At 35.0% G+C, this 21050-nt stretch overlaps 1 protein-coding gene across 1 annotated transcript in view; it reads left to right on the top strand.

The window, feature by feature from the left end:
* LOC127880940 (acylamino-acid-releasing enzyme-like) overlaps nt 1–18842 on the top strand; it is a 40012-nt gene extending 21170 nt beyond the window's left edge. The window contains exons 10-22 of the mRNA XM_052428458.1: nt 3407–3464; nt 4057–4209; nt 4432–4517; nt 6398–6530; nt 8157–8237; nt 10764–10844; nt 11803–11891; nt 13291–13401; nt 14299–14347; nt 14911–14941; nt 15297–15399; nt 16289–16395; nt 17640–18842. Of these exons, the coding sequence (XP_052284418.1) occupies nt 3407–3464; nt 4057–4209; nt 4432–4517; nt 6398–6530; nt 8157–8237; nt 10764–10844; nt 11803–11891; nt 13291–13401; nt 14299–14347; nt 14911–14941; nt 15297–15399; nt 16289–16395; nt 17640–17745 (1188 nt within the window). The 3' untranslated portion in view covers nt 17746–18842. The remainder of the gene's footprint in view (nt 1–3406; nt 3465–4056; nt 4210–4431; nt 4518–6397; nt 6531–8156; nt 8238–10763; nt 10845–11802; nt 11892–13290; nt 13402–14298; nt 14348–14910; nt 14942–15296; nt 15400–16288; nt 16396–17639) is intronic.
* Nucleotides 18843–21050: the final 2208 nt, after the last annotated feature.

The raw sequence follows: 21050 nt of genomic DNA, 5'->3' as shown, positions 1-21050 counted from the left end.
AAAGTTTGCATTCCATCCCAAATATTTCCTATGTCCCTTGACATATTGATTTTTTATTTTGCATGCTTCCTTACCAACATGACCCCAACCTTTAAACAAGAGCAGACAACTGTATCAAGCATTTTGTAGGAATTATGGCCCTTTTTTCACTTAGAATATGCATATTATTGATAAATCTGTGAAAGTTTGCGTACCACCTCAAATATTTTCTATGTACCTTGTCATATTGCTTTTATATTTTGCATACTTCTTTACCAACATGACCACAATCTATAAACAAGAGCAAGCAACTGTATCAAGCATTTGTTAATAATTATGTTTCCTTTTTATACTTCGAAAATTGATAATTTGGTTAAGTTTTGTGTTGAGGTTCACTTTGTTCCTAAAGTATCAAAGCTATTGCTTTCATACTTGCAACACTTACTAAATATTGTAAGGGAACTGTACAGGGCAAGTTGCATAACTCTGGTTGGCATTGTTACGGAATTATGGCCCTTTTTTGTCGTAGTAACTTTGAATATTTTGTTAAATTTTGTGTTTCGATCCACTTTACTTCTTAAGTATCAAGGCTATTGCTTTCAAACTTCAAAAACTTTCTTACTATCATGAGGGTACTGTACCTGGCAAGTTGAATTTGACCTTGCCCTTTGCATGACCTTGACTCTCAAGGTCAAGAGAATAAATTTTAGTTAAATTGCCATAACTTCTTTATTTATGATCAGATTTGATTCATACTTTGACATAACAACTTTTATCTGACATACCACAATGGACTCCACCCAAACCATCCCCCACGCCCCCCCCAGAAGCCCCCTCCCCCCAAAAAAATAAAATAATAATAATTGTTTTTCTATTTTTTTACTTTTGAAAGATCATCTAATAAATGACCACCCCCCCCACATTATACCCCCTTTCCACCCCCCTCACCCAGAAGATGTTTTTTAACCAGGTTTTCCGAAGGAAAAAACTGGTTATTAGATTGGCGAATGCGGGCGGGCGGGCTGGCTGGCTGGCTGGCGGGCTGGCGGGCTGGCGGAATAAGCTTGTCCGGGCCATAACTATGTCGTTCATTGTCAGATGTTAAAATCACTTGGCACATTTGTTCACCATCATTGGACGGTGTGTCGCGCAAAATAATTACGTCGATATCTCCAAGGTCAAGGTCACACTTTGAGTTCAAAGGTCAAAAATGGCCATAAATGAGCTTGTCCGAGCCATAACTATGTCGTTCATCGTCAGATTTTAAAATCATTTGGCACATTTGTTCACCATCATTGGATGGTGTTTCGCGCGAAATAATTACGTCGATATCTCCAAGGTCAAGGTCACACTTTGAGTTCAAAGGTCAAAAATGGCCATAAATGAGCTTGTCCTGGCCATAACTATGTCATTCATTGTGAGATTTTAAAATCATTTGGCACATTTGTTCACCATCATGGGACGGTGTGTCCCACGAAAGAATCACGTCAATATCTCCAATGTCAAGGTCGCCACGACTAAAAATAGATTAAAAAAAAAAAAAAAACTTACAAAGGGGGTTAATTTTTTTTGGTCATTTCAAAAGTTCAGTTTGAGTTTTCTCCCTTTATCAGATTTTTTTTTAACAATGAAAACCTGGTTTTGTGACAATTTTGTCCCTTGTTTATCTTTGAAACATGGTAAAAAATCCACAAATATTGTTTTACTTTATTTTTGAAGTGAAGGATTGTCCAACCATCCCACCAAAGCTATTGCTATCAAACTTGAAATAAAATCTTATTACAGTTTATTTTTATGCCCCCGGTAGGAGGGCATATAGTGATCGGACTGTCCGTCCGTCCGTCTGTCCGTCTTTCCGTCACACTTTGCGTTTAGGTTTAGAAAAATGCTCATAACTTCTATGTCCCTTGAGATGTAACCATTATATTTGGTATGCATGTGTATATGGACAAGGCCTTTCCATACGCACAAAAATTTTGACCCCTGTGACCTAGACGTTGAACTTAGGGTCCGCGATTAGGTTCGAAATCTGCATTTAGGTTTCAAAAAATGCTCATTACTTCTTTACTTTCTTTTGTTAACCAGGTTTTCCGAAGGAAAAAACTGGTTATTAGATTGGCGAATGCGAGCGGGCTGGCTGGCTGGCTGGCTGTTGGGCTGGCGGGCGGGCGGAACAAGCTTGTCCGAGCCATAACTATGTCGTTCATTGTCAGATTTTAAAATCATTTGGCACATTTGTTCACCATCATTGGACGGTGTATCGCGCGAAATAATTACGTCGATATCTCCAAGGTCAAGGTCACACTTTGAGTTCAAAGGTCAAAAATGGCCATAAATGAGCTTGTCCTGGCCATAACTATGTCATTCATTGTGAGATTTTAAAATCATTTGGCACATTTGTTCACCATCATGGGACGGTGTGTCGCACGAAAGAATCACATCAATATCTCCAATGTCAAGGTCGCCACGACTAAAAATAGTTGTTTTTTTTTAAACAAACTTACAAAGGGGGTTAATTTTGTTTGTTCATTTCAAAAGTTCAGTTTGAGTTTTCTCCCTTTATCACATTTTTTTTTTCACAATGAAAACCTGGTTTTGTGACAATTTTGTCCCTTGTCTTTACAAATGTTCAAGAGATTGTGGAAAATATACCTGAACTCAGAATCTCTATCAAGTACAACTTCTTAAAAACATAAGCGATCAATATGTTTCAATTATGGTCCTCTTCCACTTAGAATATGACTATATTACCTTGACCTTATTAAATATGAACAATTTCTCCATGATGGCTTACGCTATACTGTCAAGCACTTGAATAGTCGAGTGCGCTGTCCTCTGACAGCTCTTGTTATATTATCATCTCCCAACTAGATTTGCATGCAAAACATATAGGCCAATAATTTACAATCAGTCAATGTGGCTCTAAAAATTACTTTATCACAATTTTATGAAATTCCTATTTTTAGCTGTTGCCTTTTTCTGACTAACAATATCCATTCAATCTTTACCAAAATCTATAATTTATGTCAGGAAGAGACCTCTACTGTTTGGCAGCAGAGCTTTTGAATGTACAACTCTATTGTTTAACAAGCGTATCTTTGAGTTATGTGGTCGATCGGTTGGTTGGTTTGTCTGTCTGTTTGCGTTAAGTTTGCAGAGCAAATGACTTAAACACTTTTCAAGAGATTAAATAGAAACTTGAAATATGTCAGGCATTTTTTATCTTGAAGCCCTTCTACTTAGCAATTCTTATGGCAGAGGCATAAAATGTTCTAATTTTATGGAGTAAATTTCTTCCAGAGTTTGCAATTAAAACTTGACATATGTTATCACCATAAAGTGTCGATGTGAAAGACACCTATTTTCATATAACAAAGTCTGATCAATGTTTACACTTTGTGTACATGCATTATTGTTTTGCTTTCAGTTTGACTGGGAATCAAAACAGAACAGCACAGTTGTGGACATAGTGAAGAGGTCATCAAGTAAGCTAGATCATCAGCCAGTTATCGAACAGAGTTATAATAATCACCATTTGTCTATGTCATGCAACTTTTAACATTTTTGGCGACGCCCTCGTATCTCTGTTTGACTACATATATTCATATGGAACGTCACAATTAAGATCATTGTCATTTTGTGTAGTCAGTTACTCTGACTAGGTCACCAGTAATTTTGCAGATTTATTCCCCTCTGTGCCCCTACTTTATGAGGAGGGACAAACAGATTCGCCATTAAACTTCCGTCCTTTTTACCATTTGCCTCACATTTTTGTATTGTGAGTTACTCACAAAGTGTAGAGTGTAGAGGATAACACTTTATAAATATATTAATTAGCATGCACCTACATATTGTGGTTCTGAGATTTTCAACATTACAAGAATTATGGTCCTTTTCTAGATACATTTTCTTTTCTTTTTATTTTGAAGCAAAGTATGAGAGTCAAACAAAAGTTTGAATAATATTGGCCATATATTGAAAAGCTGAATATCGACTATCAGAGCCCTAGTAAAATTACGAATGTCTTCAATGGGACATTGTTCATCCAGTAGTTCGTTTGTTGTTGTTCTCACTCAGACAACGAGTTCCCAGGGATTTACTCAGTGGGGCTGCCAGACAACGGCTGGAGTCTGGATGGGTCAAGGGTTGTGGTGAACACCCAGTGGAGGTCTCAGGATGCAGCATGCGTGGTTACCATGGCAACTGGAAGTATAACCAGGCTCCCAACAGGTAAAAGACAACTGTGATTGTAAATCAGTGAGCTGGATTGAAGAACAGTTCTGTGCTTCTGACAACCCTACCCAACATAGGGAATAGTAACATGAACCTTAAATTCAATTTTTTTGAAATCAGTATTTATAAGAATTGTCATTGCTTCTGTCAATTGTCTACCTTGTTCATACATGTACATAATGGATTTACAGTTTACAAATGTGTCTTTAATTGTTGCAGTTAACGACTGCTGTATGACGGTGCAGACCATAGTTGATGATGTCGTAGTGGCTGAATGCTCATCTCCCTGCAGACCTAACTTTCTAGTAAACTTTTATGAGCATCTTTTTCTACCATTTTTATTAGCTCTACTGGCCATAGGCCAGAAGAGCTTATGGGATGGCTTGGTTTCTGTGTGTGCGTGCGTTAGACTTTCTCTTGTTTAACCGATAAAGTCCACAGTTTTCATCCGATTCTTTTCAAACTTGCTCAGTGTCTTTATATTAATAAGGACTCAAACCCTATTGATTTTCAGGTCACTGGGTCAAAGGTCAAGGTCACAGTGACTCGAAATAGTAAAAACTTGTTTATCCGATAAAGTCCACAGTTTTCATCCGATTCTTTTCAAACTTGCTCAGTGTCTTTATATTAATGAGGACTCGAACCCTATTGATTTTCAGGTCAAAGGTCAAGGTCACAGTGACTCGAAATAGTAAAAACTTGTTTATCCAATAAAGTCTACAGTTTTCATCCGATTCTTTTCAAACTTGCTCAGTGTCTTTATATAAATGAGGACTCGAACCCTATAGATTTTCAGGTCACTGGGTCAAAGGTCAAGGTCACAGTGACTCGAAATAGTAAAAACTTGTTTATCCGATAAAGTACAAAGTTTTCATCCGATTCTTCTCAAACATGCTCAGTGTCTTTATATTAATGAGGACTCGAACCCTATTGATTTTCAGGTCACTGGGTCAAAGGTCAAGGTCACAGTGACTCGAAATAGTAAAAAATTGTTTATCCGATAAAGTCCACAGTTTTCATCCGATTCTTTTCAAACTTGCTCAGTGTCTCTATATTAATGAGGACTCAAACCCTATTGATTTTCAGGTCACTGGGTCAAAGGTCAAGGTCACAGTGACTCAAAATAGTAAAATGGTTTCCGGATGATAACTCAAGAATGCTTAGGCCTAGGATCATGAAACTTCATAGGTACATTGATCATGACTGGCAGATGACCCCTATTGATTTTCAGGTCACTAGGTCAAAGGTCAAGGTCACAGTGACTCGAAATAGTAGAGCGTTTAAGTACAGTTTTCGTTTTATTTCAGGTCACTAGGTCAAAGGTCAAGGTCACAGTGACTCGAAATAGTAGCGCGATTAAGTACACAGTTTCCATCTTATTCTTTCCAAACTTGCACAGTGTTTATACCAGTAGAGCGATTCAGGCCCTCATGGGCCTCTTTTTATAAGCTGTTATATATGAACTTGGGAAGAATACTACAAATTCTGTGAACTCCCAAGTAGGATGAGGATAAGACTTTTTAGAGCATATATTTTTCATTCATGGATGGATTTTCCAAAAAAAATTATCATGCGTCAAGTGCAACCCTGGGCCCTAAGGTTCTGAACACAATTTAAGGTTAAAAATAACATTGTCGTGTTTATTACTAAGATGTGTAAGTTACTTTGCAGAAATTTAAAGCATATTGAGATATAGTTACAAACCAGGTCCTGTAAACAAAAGTTAAGGTCAAAATTTAAACGTGCAAACTACTCAAAATAAAATATAAAAGATCATGAAACTTTCTGTAATCTTCACCATGCAAAAGATTTAATTTGTTGGCGTATCTTTTTGACTAGGTCACTCTTATTTTTGGAATATAAATGAGTATAATATTTTGGCGTTCTCCTCTACCAAAGCCAAAAGATTCTAATTCATATGACTTTGGTAAAGAGATTTGCTTACAACAAGTCAATTAAGCTAATGCGGCTTTATTATTATTTTTTTTATCTGAAATCACTTTAAATTTTGAAAAAATTCACATTCATCATTTTTGGCTGGTTGTGTAAGAAATCAGGTAATTTTGTCTTTGGAAGGACTATAAATAATATGAAAAATTAAAATAGTCTTTCTTTTAAAGTTCAATAATTGAAAGATGTTGGAATTGTAATATTGGTAAAAAATATTAATTCTTTTGTTGCTAAGGTGATTGGTCAGCTTCCAGCCTGTGGTCAAGAGAGGGACATAAAGTGGACAGAACTGACCAAAAGCCCATTGAAACTTGACAACATTGCATGGAAAGTGTTCACACATCCGCCCTCTTCAGAGAGCTCTGATGGTAAGATCCATGGCAGGGACCCTAGCTGATTTATTAATTGTATATACTCCCAAGCCAAAGGCAGGCATGTAGGTTCCATACTGTTCGTCAGTAAGTCTGTACCTTTTTATCCCCCGCCACAGGTGGAGGGATATTGTTTTGCTGTTGTCCGTCTTTGCATCTGTCTGGAGCCATATCTTGGTAGTGCTTTGGTGGATTTCATTGAAACTTGGTATGAGTATATATATGGATAAGAGGATGATGCACGCCAAATGGCATTGTACACCATCTGTTAATAACGGAGTTATGGCCCTTTGTATCTTGAAAAAATGCTTTTTTGTGTGTCCGGAGCCATATGTTGGAAGTGCTTTGGCAGATTTCATTGAAACTTTGTATGAGTATATATATATATATGGATAAGAGGATGATGCACGCCAAATTGCATTGTACACCATCTATAAATAACGGAGTTATGGCCCTTTGTATCTTAACAAAATGCTTTTTTGAGTGTCAAATATAACACTTTTGTGTCCAGAAGCATATCAATGGGGGATATCAATTCAACTAATTTGCTTGTTGGTTTTCATTCTCTGACTCAACCAGTTTTTGTCTGTTCAGCACCATACTTTCTGAACAAGTTCATAAGCATAAAAGGGAGGCCAAGTACAATGGCCAAATCCCACCAGGCACTTTGGAGTAATATCCCTTGAATATCTATAAACAGGATTTTGAGATGATTTTCTTTCTTTTACACAAAAAGTTTTCGTCTGATTGTCACCAAACTTCCTCAAAATTTTAATGAACATGAAATCTAAGATCAGGTTAAGAATTGTTTGGTACTTCTATAATAAGGTTAAGAATTGTTTGGTACTTCAGCAATCAGGTTAAGAATTGTTTGGTACTTCTATAATAATGTTAAGAATTGTTTGGTACTTCAGATATCAGGTTAAGAATTGTTTGGTACTTCTACAATCAGGTTAAGAATTGCACGTAAGAGGAAATTCTGGATAAGGTTTGTGTGCAACAAGTGCACATTTCTCTTAACTTCTACAGATATTTAGTGGAAACTTCAAACATGTCTTCAGGATCATCATGAACAAATCTTTTTTCAAGGCCCAAAACTCTGACCTTCACTTTAGCAGGATTATACTTCTTTTGTACGTTTGTGTTAAAACAACTCTGTATTTCTTTATCTACTACTGGTATTAAATTAAATATTGATGTATTTCTTAGTGGTCATTATATATTGTCACTGACCAAGAGCCACAGGTCTGACCTTCAATTTAGCAGAACAGTGTGACCTTCGTTCTTATGAAATTTAGGTTAAGGTTTTTGTTTGCTAATTAATATTTCAAGATTGCCTTGACCAACCTGGATGAAACTGAATACTGCAAACAGTTTGTAACTTGAAACTTGTTTCCACTCATTATCTAGAGAATAATTTAAGCTGGGATCATTTAAAGTACATGTAATAGTTTTAAGAAAAGGAACACCTTTGTCGATTAAAGATCAGTTTGTGAACATGAATTTAAAAAAAATCTTAACAATTATGCATGTTGATGACTTGACCACAAGTGGGGGCCAAACATGCTTGACTGCGGTTTCTTGTAACACATACATGTAGTTATCCCCATGTATGTTTTCCAGGTCTGACATATGAGAGTATACTAGTCTTCCCAAAGGACACGGATTCAGCAGATAGCAAGAACCTAGTCATTTTTCCTCATGGTTTGTTTGATATTGTTTGATTTGTTTGTATTTGTTTAGTTATTAGCTCGACTGTTTTCAGAAAAAACCCGAGGTATTGTCATAGCCAGCTCGTCGTCTGCCGTCCGGCGTTGTGCTAAAACCTTTACATTGGCTCTAAAATCAAAGTGCTTCCACCTACAATTTTGAAACTTCATATGTAGCTGCACCTTGATGAGTTCTACACGCCACACACATTTTTGGGTCACTAGGTCAAAGTTCAAGGTCACTGTGACCTCTGTAAAAAAAACTGACAAGCTTTCATTTATTCAAAACAGCACCCTCAGCCGAGCGTTGGCACATGCTATGCAGTGCTCTTGTGTTATATGATGTGATAATTTAATATTGTGTTTGCCTTTAAACCTGAATTGCTCAATGACCGAATTGTTATAAAGATCTTTTTTTTGGATTCCAACCAACATCTACCTTAAATGTTTTCACAAAACATTCCCTTACTCTATGATAGTATTTTTTCCTGGTTTTTCATCCTTGTCTACATCACAATCCATTAATTAGTAATGGTTCATTCATTGGTTCATCTGTGATAAAATATTTAGAAATAGAAATGCCATATTCTGTTACTTTCTATTATCAATCACAATTTCAAAAATATTTCTCTAACGAATGGTATTAAATCAAAACATGGCATACCTTTTAGAATAGAAAAGATTGAACACATATTTACAGTTTTAGTGGTATATATTTAAAGGAATGTTATTTTAGTCAATATTTATAAGAGAATGAGAGAGACGTATTAGTCGAGACACTAACACTATGTTGTTTTATAGTTGAGGCCTCACTTCTTGTTAATACAGCATATTGCAAGCGAATCAACTAATGTTGACAAATACCATATACTCCTAAAACTGTAGGGTAGTATTCTGTATTAATGATACATATTGTCAATGCATGTCTTGCACATGTACACAAATATTACTTATGTAGTGTAAGTGTTTTGTTAAACATGAACATTTTGTATCCATTCTGCAGGTAGTAAAACTTTCACCAATATTTCCATTCTGCAGTTGGTAAAACATTCTCCAATGTTTCCATTCATAACAGTTGGTAAAACATTATCTAATGTTTTCATTCGTAACAGTTGGTAAAACATTCATGAATGTTTCCGATTTGCTGCTCGTAAAAGATTCTCCAATGTTTCCATTTTGTAGCTGGTAAAACATTCACCAATGTTTCCATTCTTCAGTTGGTAGAAAACTTTCACCCATGTTTCCATTTTGAAGTTGGTAAAACATTCAACCATGTTTCCATTCTGCTGTTGGTTAAACATTCACAAATGTTTCCAGGCTGCAGCTGGTAAAAAATTCACACATGTTTCCATTCTGCAGCTGGTAAAACATTCACCCATGTTTTCATTGTGCAGCTGATAAAACATTCACCCATGTTTCCATTCTGCAGCGTGTAAAACATTAACTCAGGTTGCCATTCTGCAGCTGGTAAAATATTTATCAATGTTTTCATTCTGCAGCTAGTAAAACATTCACCAATGTTTCCATTCTTCATCTAGTAAAACATTTACCAATTTTTCCATCCTTCCTCTGGTAAAACATTCACCCATGTTTCCATTCTGCAGCTGGTAAAACATTCACTCATGTTTCCATTCTGCAGATGGTACAACATTCATCCATGTTTCGATTGTGCAGCTGGTAAAACATTCACTCATGTTTCCATTCTGCAGATGGTACAACATTCACCCATGTTTCCATTCTGCAGATGGTACAACATTCACCCATGTTTCCATTCTGCAGCTGGTAAAACATTCACTCATGTTTCCATTCTGCAGATGGTACAACATTCATCCATGTTTCGATTGTGCAGCTGGTAAAACATTCACCCATGTTTCCATTCTGCAGATGGTACAACATTCACCCATGTTTCGATTGTGCAGCTGGTAAAACATTCACCCATGTTTCCATATTACAGCTGGTAAAACATTCACTCATGTTTCCATTCTGCAGCTGGTAAAACATTCACCCATGTTTCCATCCTTCATCTGGTAAAATATTCACCCATGTTTCCATTCTGCAGCTGGTAAAACATTCACTCATGTTCCCATTCTGCAACTGGAAAAACATTCACTCATGTATCCATTCTGCAGCTGGTAAAACATTCACGCATGTTTTCATTCTGCAGCTGGTAAAATATTCACCCATGCTTCCATTCTGCAGCTGGTAAAACATTCACTTGTGTTTCCATTCTTTAGCTGGCAGCTGGTAAAACATTCACCCATGTTTCCATTCTGCAGTTGGTAAAACATTCACTCATGTTTCCATTTTGCAGCTGGTAAAACATTTATCCATGTTTCCATTCTGCAGATGGTAAATCATTCACTCATGTTTCCATTCTGCAGCTGGTAAAACATTCTACCATGTTTCCATTCTGCAGCTGGTAAAACATTCACCAACTTTTCCATCCTTCATCTGGTAAAACATTCACTCATGTTTTCATTCTTCAGCTGGTAAAACATTCAACCATGTTTCCATTCTGCAGGTGGTCCCCATTCTGTATTCACTACTGCCTTCCAGCTGTATGTCTCCGCTCTGTGCGAACTTGGATTTTCCAGCCTCATGGGTAAAACAGAGTTTAATTACCTATATTTGTATCAAATCTATCTTTGTTATGAAATGGATATCAACTTTATGGCCAAAAAGTTCGGTGTTGGATTCCGACCTGGAGAGCATTCTCAATACCTTTTTGAAGACACAAAGTACTTGTTCTTCCCAAGAAAAAGACTTGACAGTGTTTCCATACGCCCGAAACTTTTGATGCAATTGTGTGAACTCTTTACCACGTAGATACGTATTTTGACGCATTCATAGTCCCTTATAAAGATAAATTTAATTTAAGCCATTTCTTACTAAATTCAAGTTTTGCAGGCTTCATGTCCAACCCTTAGATATTGATGAGAAGCAAAAAGCATAAAACCTGACCAGTCAAAGAGCTACTGCTGTTTGCACATAGCCATTTTCACTTTGATTCTGAGTGGGAAAGGGTTAAAATATCAATAACAGGTTTAAATCAAATAAAGATTTTCCCAAAGAAAACTGATTTACCAAGGACTCTAGGATGCCAAAACTTCTATGAAACTAAGATTTGTTATGCAGTTGAGCTAAAATTGATAGCTTTGAAACATTTAAGCAATAAATTACATTAAAAAATATACAAGATGAGTGAATACAATAAATTGTATTATTAGTAAGGAATAGTAATTCATTGAGTGTTACCAATTTTAAGAAAATTACAAAAATTGATTCATCAATAATCATTTTATTTAAGTATTGATTTATTGACTAGTTTTCATTTACAGTATATTTACTTGTATTTGCTATTTGTAATTCAATCTAAAAGTAAGAATTGCTATGTTTGACTTGTATGTTTTGAAAAAACATTTGAATACTATTGATATTGTATTTATTAGATTGGCCTGAGTAAGCTTTGTTATATATTTAAGTAATACATACATTACCAAATATTCCTAAAAGATATGCAAATGATTGAATAAACACATATCAACAATATTTTATTCCAGTCAACTACAGAGGCTCCAGTGGGTACGGAAACGACAGCATTTATTCCTTGCCTGGAAAATGTGGAGACCAGGATGTTAAAGATGTTCAGGTTCTGCTACAAATATTCTGTTTAGATTACTGCATGTCAAGGGTTACTTGAAGTCTTCTGGAATGTTGATCAAAATTTTAGTCGTTGGGCCTGGCAAGTTAACAGAAACTTTTGGTTTTCGAAATCAAAGTTGCCTTTTAAAACATTACAAGGAAAAATAAAGTAGAATAAATTGAAAAGATAGAGTTTACTTATTTTCTTTAAAGCCACACACCTTGCCTCTGACCTTGAAATGAAATACATGTAAATCAATACATATAGATGCAATTTGAAAGTGTGCAAAATTTTCATTAAATCTATAGCCTAGTTAGCAAGTAATGTATTAATTTTTCAATGGTACCGCTTTTAAAACCGAAAGTAGGATTTCTATATGTATACGTCCATTTCGACAAACGCGATTATTTTTTAAGTTTTAAAGCGCAAAAAAGACAGATTTCTACCTTGTAACCACCAGATATATTCAAATTGGCATATATAAGATTAAATCTATAGCCTTGTTAGCAAGTATTTTTTTTTCCAAACGGTTCTGCTTTTAAAACCGAAAGTAGGATTTCTAGATGTATAAGTCCATTTTGACAAAAGCGATTATTTTTAAGTTTTAAAGCGCAAGAAAGATGGATTTTAACCTTGTCACCACCAGATATATTCTAATTGGCATAGATAAAATATGTTTCTTATTATGCCCCCCTTCGAAGAAGAGGGGGTATATTGCTTTTTTATACTTAAATTTACTATGCCAAATAAGTTGTGTGGCTTTAATTGCTTTACTAAGTACACACTCATTCAGTGTGATCTTTTTCATTTCATTTTGACAAAATATTTATCAACACTTATAAAATAGCATTGGCCAATTTTGCCCACAGTACGGTGTAAGATATATGCGAGCAATTTCTTAAAAAAAATGCAAACATAAGCTGCAAGAACTGACTAATGCAAAACAAACAAGCAAAGTGGACGGAAGAACTTCAGACACGTCAAAACAACGTTCATTTTTCTGGAAGACTGTGATTATGGAACTGTTGTAAATGCTAAGCATATCCAGATCATGTACTTAAGTCAAATGATAAATCCTTGAAACTGAACAATCATGACACGCATAGACTCAGTGAAAATATAAGCGGCCCATGTTTATATGGGTCTTATGTCATATGCAGTCTAGACCAGCCTACGCAATCACACAGACTGGTAAGGAGCTACGCTGTTTGTTGATATGACAGAAACACGGTATCACCAGAATAGATGGAATTGCAATCAATATTTAACTGGTGTTCACTGTCTGTAGAAAAAAATATAGAGAGGCTGTGACACATTCTGAGTAGCAGTTTCTGAGAATATTACTCTGATAGAGCTGTTGCATTCAAGTACTTATGGGCTTATTTCTCCATTTAACAATTTCCAGCGTGCAGCAGAAGAGGTCATCAGAGAATCGGGGTATGATGGTGGGCGTGTGGTTGTATGGGGAGGCTCGCATGGAGGGTTCCTCGCCGCACATCTGATTGGACAATATCCTGTAAGTATATGTATGTCTTCTCTGATTGGACAATATCCTGTAAGTATATGTATGTCTACTCTGATTGGACAATATCCGGTAAGTATATGTATGTCTACTCTGATTGGACAATATCCTGTTAGTTTATGTATGTCTAAAATTGCAGCCATGTAAGTTCCAGGACTTCTTAAATAACGGTTATATAGGTTCCGAAACGAAAAATATTGAGTCATTTGGAAGAAAAACTAAGTGATATTTCTCAATATACACATGTATCTCTAAATTAATTTGCATGTACGTAATTGGCAGTATAGGACTGGCCATACGCAAGCCTTGAAATATGTATTTTATTTCAATTCAGACGAATTTAAGGGAATGTGTCTCACAGTATTACGACTGGAAACTATCCAAAATCAGAGATATTATAGGAGTTTGTACTTACAGTTTTTAAAAGTTAATGCAAAGCAGCATTATATTAGAATCAAACAGTATTCATCGGATCTTACCAAACTTTAAAATGTTTGTGGGGGTAATATTTAGGCCAATTTAAGAATAATGAATGACATATAAAACACTGATAGAGTAATTCTCATCAACATTTGCTAGTCTTTTATAAATGAAAAATCACATATATAAAACAGAACATTAGATACAAAACAACACATGATGTTTATTTTTGTTTTAATATTTTGTCTAGATAATGTCATAGCAAAGCATTTAAAGCCATGCAAGACCTTTAGCATAGAATTAGTCTTGTAAAACTCACTTTTAAATAAACATTTTTCCCATAGCATTTCAAGTCACAGGGATGATTGGGTTATGGACCTTCAGCTATAAGTTGGTCTGGTAGAAATGTCATCACTTACACAACATTTAACTGCATCATTGATTTACTATAAATAATTCACTATATTGCAGGAATTTTACAAGGCAGCAGTGTGTAGAAATCCAGTAATTGATATTGCAAGTGAGTTGTGATTTTCGATTTAAGTGTTATTATTTTCAAGATTTTGTTTTGCCTCATGCTCTATGAAATTTTATGCATGCAAAAACTGTACACTGCATGTGTACATTCTACAAATAAATCAAGCAGAATATTTTACGAGCATGAAATTGAATTGCACACGCACATGCACAGCTTGTGAAATATGGAATTTATGTGTATTCAAAATAAAAGTAAAAATTAGAGATGATATTTTTGCTACACAGTATTAAGTTGACAGCATTTTGACTGGAACTTTTCATGCAAGTGATTACAAAAGATAAGAATTGTGATGTGCTTCTTAACTGGTAATGAGAATTAAAATATGAAAAATAATTAACTTGTTACTAGATTAATTAAAGGAATTATTTTAATATTTAACCAGAATTTATGTTCTTCATGCAAAGGTGTTACAATGAAACAAAAATGAATTAATTTATCTCTTTGTTGCATTGTTAATGTTAGAACAGTGCTTTAATCAACAACTTACTTTTGTTAAAATGAGGCATTAATTGACAACCTCCTTTCATTATATTTTTGTCTTTCAGCCATGATTGGGTCTTCGGATATTCCAGATTGGTCTGTATCTGTTTAAAACATTAGGTTCATTTCATCTTGGTGTAACTGTGTCATGAACGTTAAAGGAAATTATTTACGAAGAGTTACGTCTGTTATTGATTTGAAAAATGTTATTTTGAATAGTAATACTTAACTAGTATTTTTTAACTTGAAAATCAGCATTTTTCATTTATGAAAATCGTCACATGTGTTACAAATTATTTAACTTTATTTCTTGAAAAAAAAATCATTTTGATCATTGGAAATTACAGTTTTCTGAAAAACTTTATCTCACATTGCATGACAGGAATTAAAATTTAGATAAAGCCATTAACAAATAATCTGAAGGTACCATTAACTGATTTTTAATTTACAGGTCTAATGTAGAGAGTGGACAGCCGTTTGACTTCACGACCATTCCCAGTCCTGAGAGCCTGGCAGCCATGTGGAAATGTTCACCACTGCAGTACGTCGACCAGGTATACAGAATTAGGACTGACACTGCTCAGGGTCGTGGCCACAAAGCTGTGAACACAGATCTTTACTTGCAGCATACTTTCTATTTCTATTAATTTCGGATGCAAATTTTGACATGATAAGACTTTAAAGTGCACTGATTTGATGATTGAAATGTGTGGGGACAAATTTTGACATGTAACAAAAAAGACAATTTTAATTTATTTTCAAAGTGATGAATTTGCGTGTTTATTTAGGTGCAAATTACAACTTACAGTGGAAATGAATTTATTTGATTTTGAATAGATAGTTACTGGCATTAACTAGCAAAGCAATTGTTTATGTTCTAGCTAAATGTGGAAAACAGTTTTGCACATAGCAATAAGCAATTCTGACACAAATGTGCACCTTTTAAGTTAGACTTATAGGAAGACAATTATGTCATGACACATTATGCGGTGTCAAACACCTGAATTAAAATCCGGATAGACACATTTATTGCTGTTAGTGTTCAATTTGTGAGAAAAGAAAGTCAGAAATATTAGTTAAAAGGTATTAGTTAATATAGGCCCTTGGTCTGTCTGTTACCGGTTCTTAGACATAAGAATGAAGAATATCTAGATGGAAGAAAATATAACTGTTTGTTTGCAATTATGGTTGGTAATTTTGTTTCAATTATCGTAGGAAACAAATCGAAATTGAGATTCTGTAATTAGAGTTGGCAAATACCAGGCAAAGTTCAAATTGACAGGGTCGGAAAAATACTTTGTCAAGAAAATCTAAATTCTTAGACTTAAGTCTGGGATTTCATTGTTAAATATGGGCACTAATGCTATTTCCAGCTGTAAATTTGAAAATTAACAAATCATTGTTCGCTTGTCGCGTCATTTACCCTGGTACGATTGTCCCCAGGTGAAGACCCCATTGATGATCATGATTGGAACAGATGATCTGAGAGTTCCACCAAAACAGAGTTATGAGATGTATAAGGCACTCAAGGCTAGAAACAAGAAAGTCAGGTACTTATGCCAGCCTCCACGTTAAACTTGTATAACTGTTAAGAATCATTATTTTATGGTATATCCTGTAATTATTCCTTTTTATGTGCTGGCAAACCAGTTGTGAGCAGAACATTGCTTTAGAAACAAGAAAGTATGTTATCTTATGTTGACCATCTCGGAAATAGCTCGAACATTTACAAAATTATAGCCTTATGCTTAAATTATGATATAACGAAATGTTGATGAGTTGCATTTTTATGCCCCCTTTCGAAGAAAAGGGGGTATATAGTTTTCGCACTTTCCGTCTGTCAGTCTGTCTGTCTGTCTGTCTGGCTGTCTGTCTGTCTGCAGTCTGTCTGTCACACTTTCGTGTCCGCTCTCTATTTCAAATACTTTTGATCCGATCTTTACCAAACTTGGTCAGAAGTTGTATCTAGACAATATCTAGGTCGAGTTCGAATATGGGTCAAAAGCTAGGTCACGGGGTCACCTAGTGCATTTCAAGGATTTAGCATGGTAAAATGCTCATAACTTCTATCAGCGTTGGCTATAACTTTTGCATTATTGAAGATAGAAACTTGATGTTTGGAATGCATGTGTATCTCATGAAGCTGCACATTTTGAGTGGTGGACATTCATGGTCAAGGTCATCCTTCAAGGTCAAAGGTAAAAAAAACATTTTCAAAGCGGCGTTTTCATAAAGCTGCACATTTTGAGTGGTGGAAGGTCAAGGTCAAGGTCATCCTTCAAGGTCAAAGGTAAAAAATATATTTCAAACCTGAGTTCTCATGAAGCTGCACATTTTGAGTGGTGGTAGTTCAAGGTCAAGGTCATCCTTCAAGGTCAAAGGTAAAAAAAACACACAAAAACAAATTTTTATTTCAAAGCGGCACAATAGGGGGCATTGTGTTTCTGACGAACACATCTCTTGTTAAAATTTAAATGCAACTTAAAAATAACTAAAACTAATGAAGAACAAATGTCAATATGATCCTTAGTACTTGTATAGCCACAATATTGTTATGGCATTAAGCCGTCACTGTTTGTGAATGGTTGTTTATGGTTAAAGTAACACTTTCAATTGCATTTCAACTGATTGGCAGTATTGAACTACCTCTACATCTTTCAGTCAGCAACATTTATCTACATTGGACATAGCCATCAAACATACCAGCAAATGCATTAAATTTTACTCCACAATCAAATGTCATGGTCTGATTATGCAAAACTGTGATCACAATGTGACATTGATATTATTTCAGGTACATTGCCTACCCTGACAACGGCCACCCCATTGTTAAGGTGGACTCGGAAGCTGACGCCTTCATCAATATCTACAAATGGTTCTCAGAGCACCTTGCTGTATGAGGATCCAGCCTATCCGGGGTGCTAATCATGATGCCCTTTAGGGAATTGTAAATTAAGTTGTACTGAAGGGAAAATTTCAGATCAATTATATATATGAAAAACACCTAATGTGTGGGAATAACAAAAGCATAAAATAATTGTTTAAATAAATATTTACTGGAGTAAAAATGCAAATTAAAAAAATTAATGAACACAAAATAGCTTGAGACTTACAAAAATAATGAGTTAAGAAACTTCATCAGGTTTTGTTAATACTGGCCCAGAATAAATTGTCTGTGTGCCTATTTCAGTCAACCCATCACCTTTATTGAAAATTCTATATGTGCCGATTTATATGACAAGATTCCCTGTATGCAAATATAATATTACATTATCGATAAATGCTTATGTCAAATGACATATTGTGTGTTGCATGATTCTGTATTTCATACTCAATTCCTTCCAAACGTTATAATAAACATACAACATGATTTATATTTTTGCACTGGTCAGTTAGACATGTAAATACCGTACATGTATTTACTATTTTAGGTATATAGATGTTATTACATGGAATGTGATATGTGGAAATATGAAATAATGTTAACTTTGTTGATATTGTAGTACTCAGGTGTATGATATGTGAAACCATAGCCAGACGATTAAGGATTGTGTTAACATATCGGAAAAATGAATAAATTTATGCAATAGACAATTTTAATTTTGTCTTTTGGAAACATTAGCAATAGTGTGGTGATATTTTTTGGTCAGTCATCTGTGGAAAATTCTTTCACCATCATTATAACTCGTATGAAATGTTATGCATCTGGTAATTGTGTATGAAAATACAAAAACCTATGCTCGAGGATTTGTATTACTCTATGTATTTTTTTTAAGTTTCTTCCTATGAACGTTAAAATTTGAAGTTTCTTATTATAACATATAACTTCAGGGACCTATACAAACATTTTTGTATCTATCTATAGGTCCCTGCTTACTATACACTTTATATTCGGGGTAATTCATGTAAAACTGTACATGCTAATGTAATATGGTACATATTGATAGTGTCATGTTTATTTTTGCTGTTAATAAACAATAATTCATTTATCAATTCATTCTATGTTTCCATTATTTTCAAATCTAAATATCAAACGTGTGATTGTATTTTATCATACCACCGCAGTAATATCTGCCTGATGACGTTGTATTTTATCATACCACCGCAGTAATATCTGCATGATGACGTTGTATTTTATCATACCACCGCAGTAATATCTGCATGATGACGTTGCGTGATATAGTATTTATATCATGATCAACAGGAAGTTCTGATATCAGTCATGTGTGGAGGATGGTCATATTACTCGGAATCAACTATAAAGTACCTGGTAATCATTTTTAGTAAAATCTAATCAGATTCAACAAAACAAACGATTTGATACCAAGATGTTTTATATTTTAAACACAAAATGCAACACGAACAGCCAAAGCACATTTTTACAAATATTAAGCGCGCGTGCTCATGAGGTCATTATAAACACGTCAAACGACACAAGTCATACTCTTTCCCGCTAAAACTGCAGCTTTTTATCGATTTTTTCGGCGTTAGCTGTATACGCAAGCTTTTCACCTTAGCCTGACCTTTGTTAGCGTCAAATAGAATTCAAATAAAACTTCCCGCGGCCAAGTACAGATGAATACACTTCATTGACTGCATTGGCTGATTTGATAATACCACTAGAACATTGGAAACATGTCCGCGTCTTTGTAACACTGTTTTACTGCGTGTTCAGCATGAAACAGTTTTATCTCTAATAAAAAGGCTTAATAGATAGAACAGTTTTACACTCAATCTCGACATCAATACAGTTTGTGCGTGCACCTTTTATTTTCAGAGGATTTTCAGCGCGAGAACGTTGTGTACTTAAAGGCCATGTTCTCATATTTAGAACTGACTTCCATATTCCTGTCAACATGTTATATGTAAAAGCATACAGAGCAGTGGAAGCGATGCCTCACTTTAATGTATTGCATTTCAACCCGCGAGGTATAAGGGGTCAGTTCGCGATAAGTGTGTTTGAATGTCAGAGTTTATATACAGGTCAGACCTTATGTGCTGTTCGGAGTTCGCGGTCAGTAACATAATAGTTATATAATAAAGACGCTATAGCGTGAACTAGGTGAACTGGAATTTTCTTTACCACCAGAAAGATGTGAAATGAAGATATCCAGCGATATTATTTTATGGCATGTCAATAATAGATTCTTAATGTGTTTTTAACAATACCATGATAAATATTATTTTTAATTAATTAACAAGAATTATTACATCATATTTACTAATGTATTATTGCAGCATATTGACTAATGTATTAAGTATGAGCGCGATGATTCTCGATACTGTTAATAATCGAATCAAATACACGTAGCAATGCCCGATAAACCACTCAAACAGGTTTGTTCGAAGAACGCGCGTATACATATTTAAAATATGTACGGAGACTTCGCTTGTGGCCGGTTGACTTTGGTTTTCTGTTTTGTATCTATAGATTTATGACCAGCAATATGTAATAATGTAAAATAAGCCGCAAAAACTCCGCGTAACATCCCGTACTGCGTTTGATGCAGCTAAAAACTGCACAGAAAAAGCTATTAGCTATCCTTGATCTCATTCATTTAAATCTTTACCTTCCATAAACTCCAACCACAATCAACGCCGTATATCTTTTTTAAAGATATTTCTTGTTTATTCTTTCTTTAAAATCGGGGACGTTGAGGTATGATTAACAGAACAACAGGTTACTGCCTGATCTTATTGTAATGTATCCGGCTCGGCACCAATAAAATAACGCCAGGGGGGGGGGGGCGTTGGGTGCGTTCAATATATTTTGACGAATAAAAATATTGTACTTAAGTTGCAGCTAACTTTATTCGACGCAAAAACGGTTATTTCTCTTTTCCCCAGAATGCAGTGAGTCTTCGTATATAAGCGTGACGATAATGTTGACTTCAATAAGCTACCGACAGGTCATTATAAAAATAATTTCTCGATGAAGTCATTTCTAAGATAGCTCCACATACAGAACTTTTCACAATGTATTAATTATGTCAAACTTGACACTCAAACAGTTGTTAACATTAATTTAAAACGTTTTATCATATGATCAGGTGGACGTTAAAGGGGCCTATTCACAGATTTTGGCATGTTTTGAAGTTTGCCATTATATGCTTTCTATTGATAAATGTAAACATTTGCTCTAAAAGGCTCCATTAAAAAATCAAGAATGAAATAAAAAAAATAAAAAAAATAACCCTCAACAGGG

This window comes from Dreissena polymorpha, chromosome 5 (genome assembly GCF_020536995.1).
Source record: "Dreissena polymorpha isolate Duluth1 chromosome 5, UMN_Dpol_1.0, whole genome shotgun sequence".
NCBI classification, from domain to species: Eukaryota; Metazoa; Mollusca; class Bivalvia; order Myida; family Dreissenidae; genus Dreissena; species Dreissena polymorpha.
This window is presented reverse-complemented; position numbering and strand designations above follow the sequence as displayed.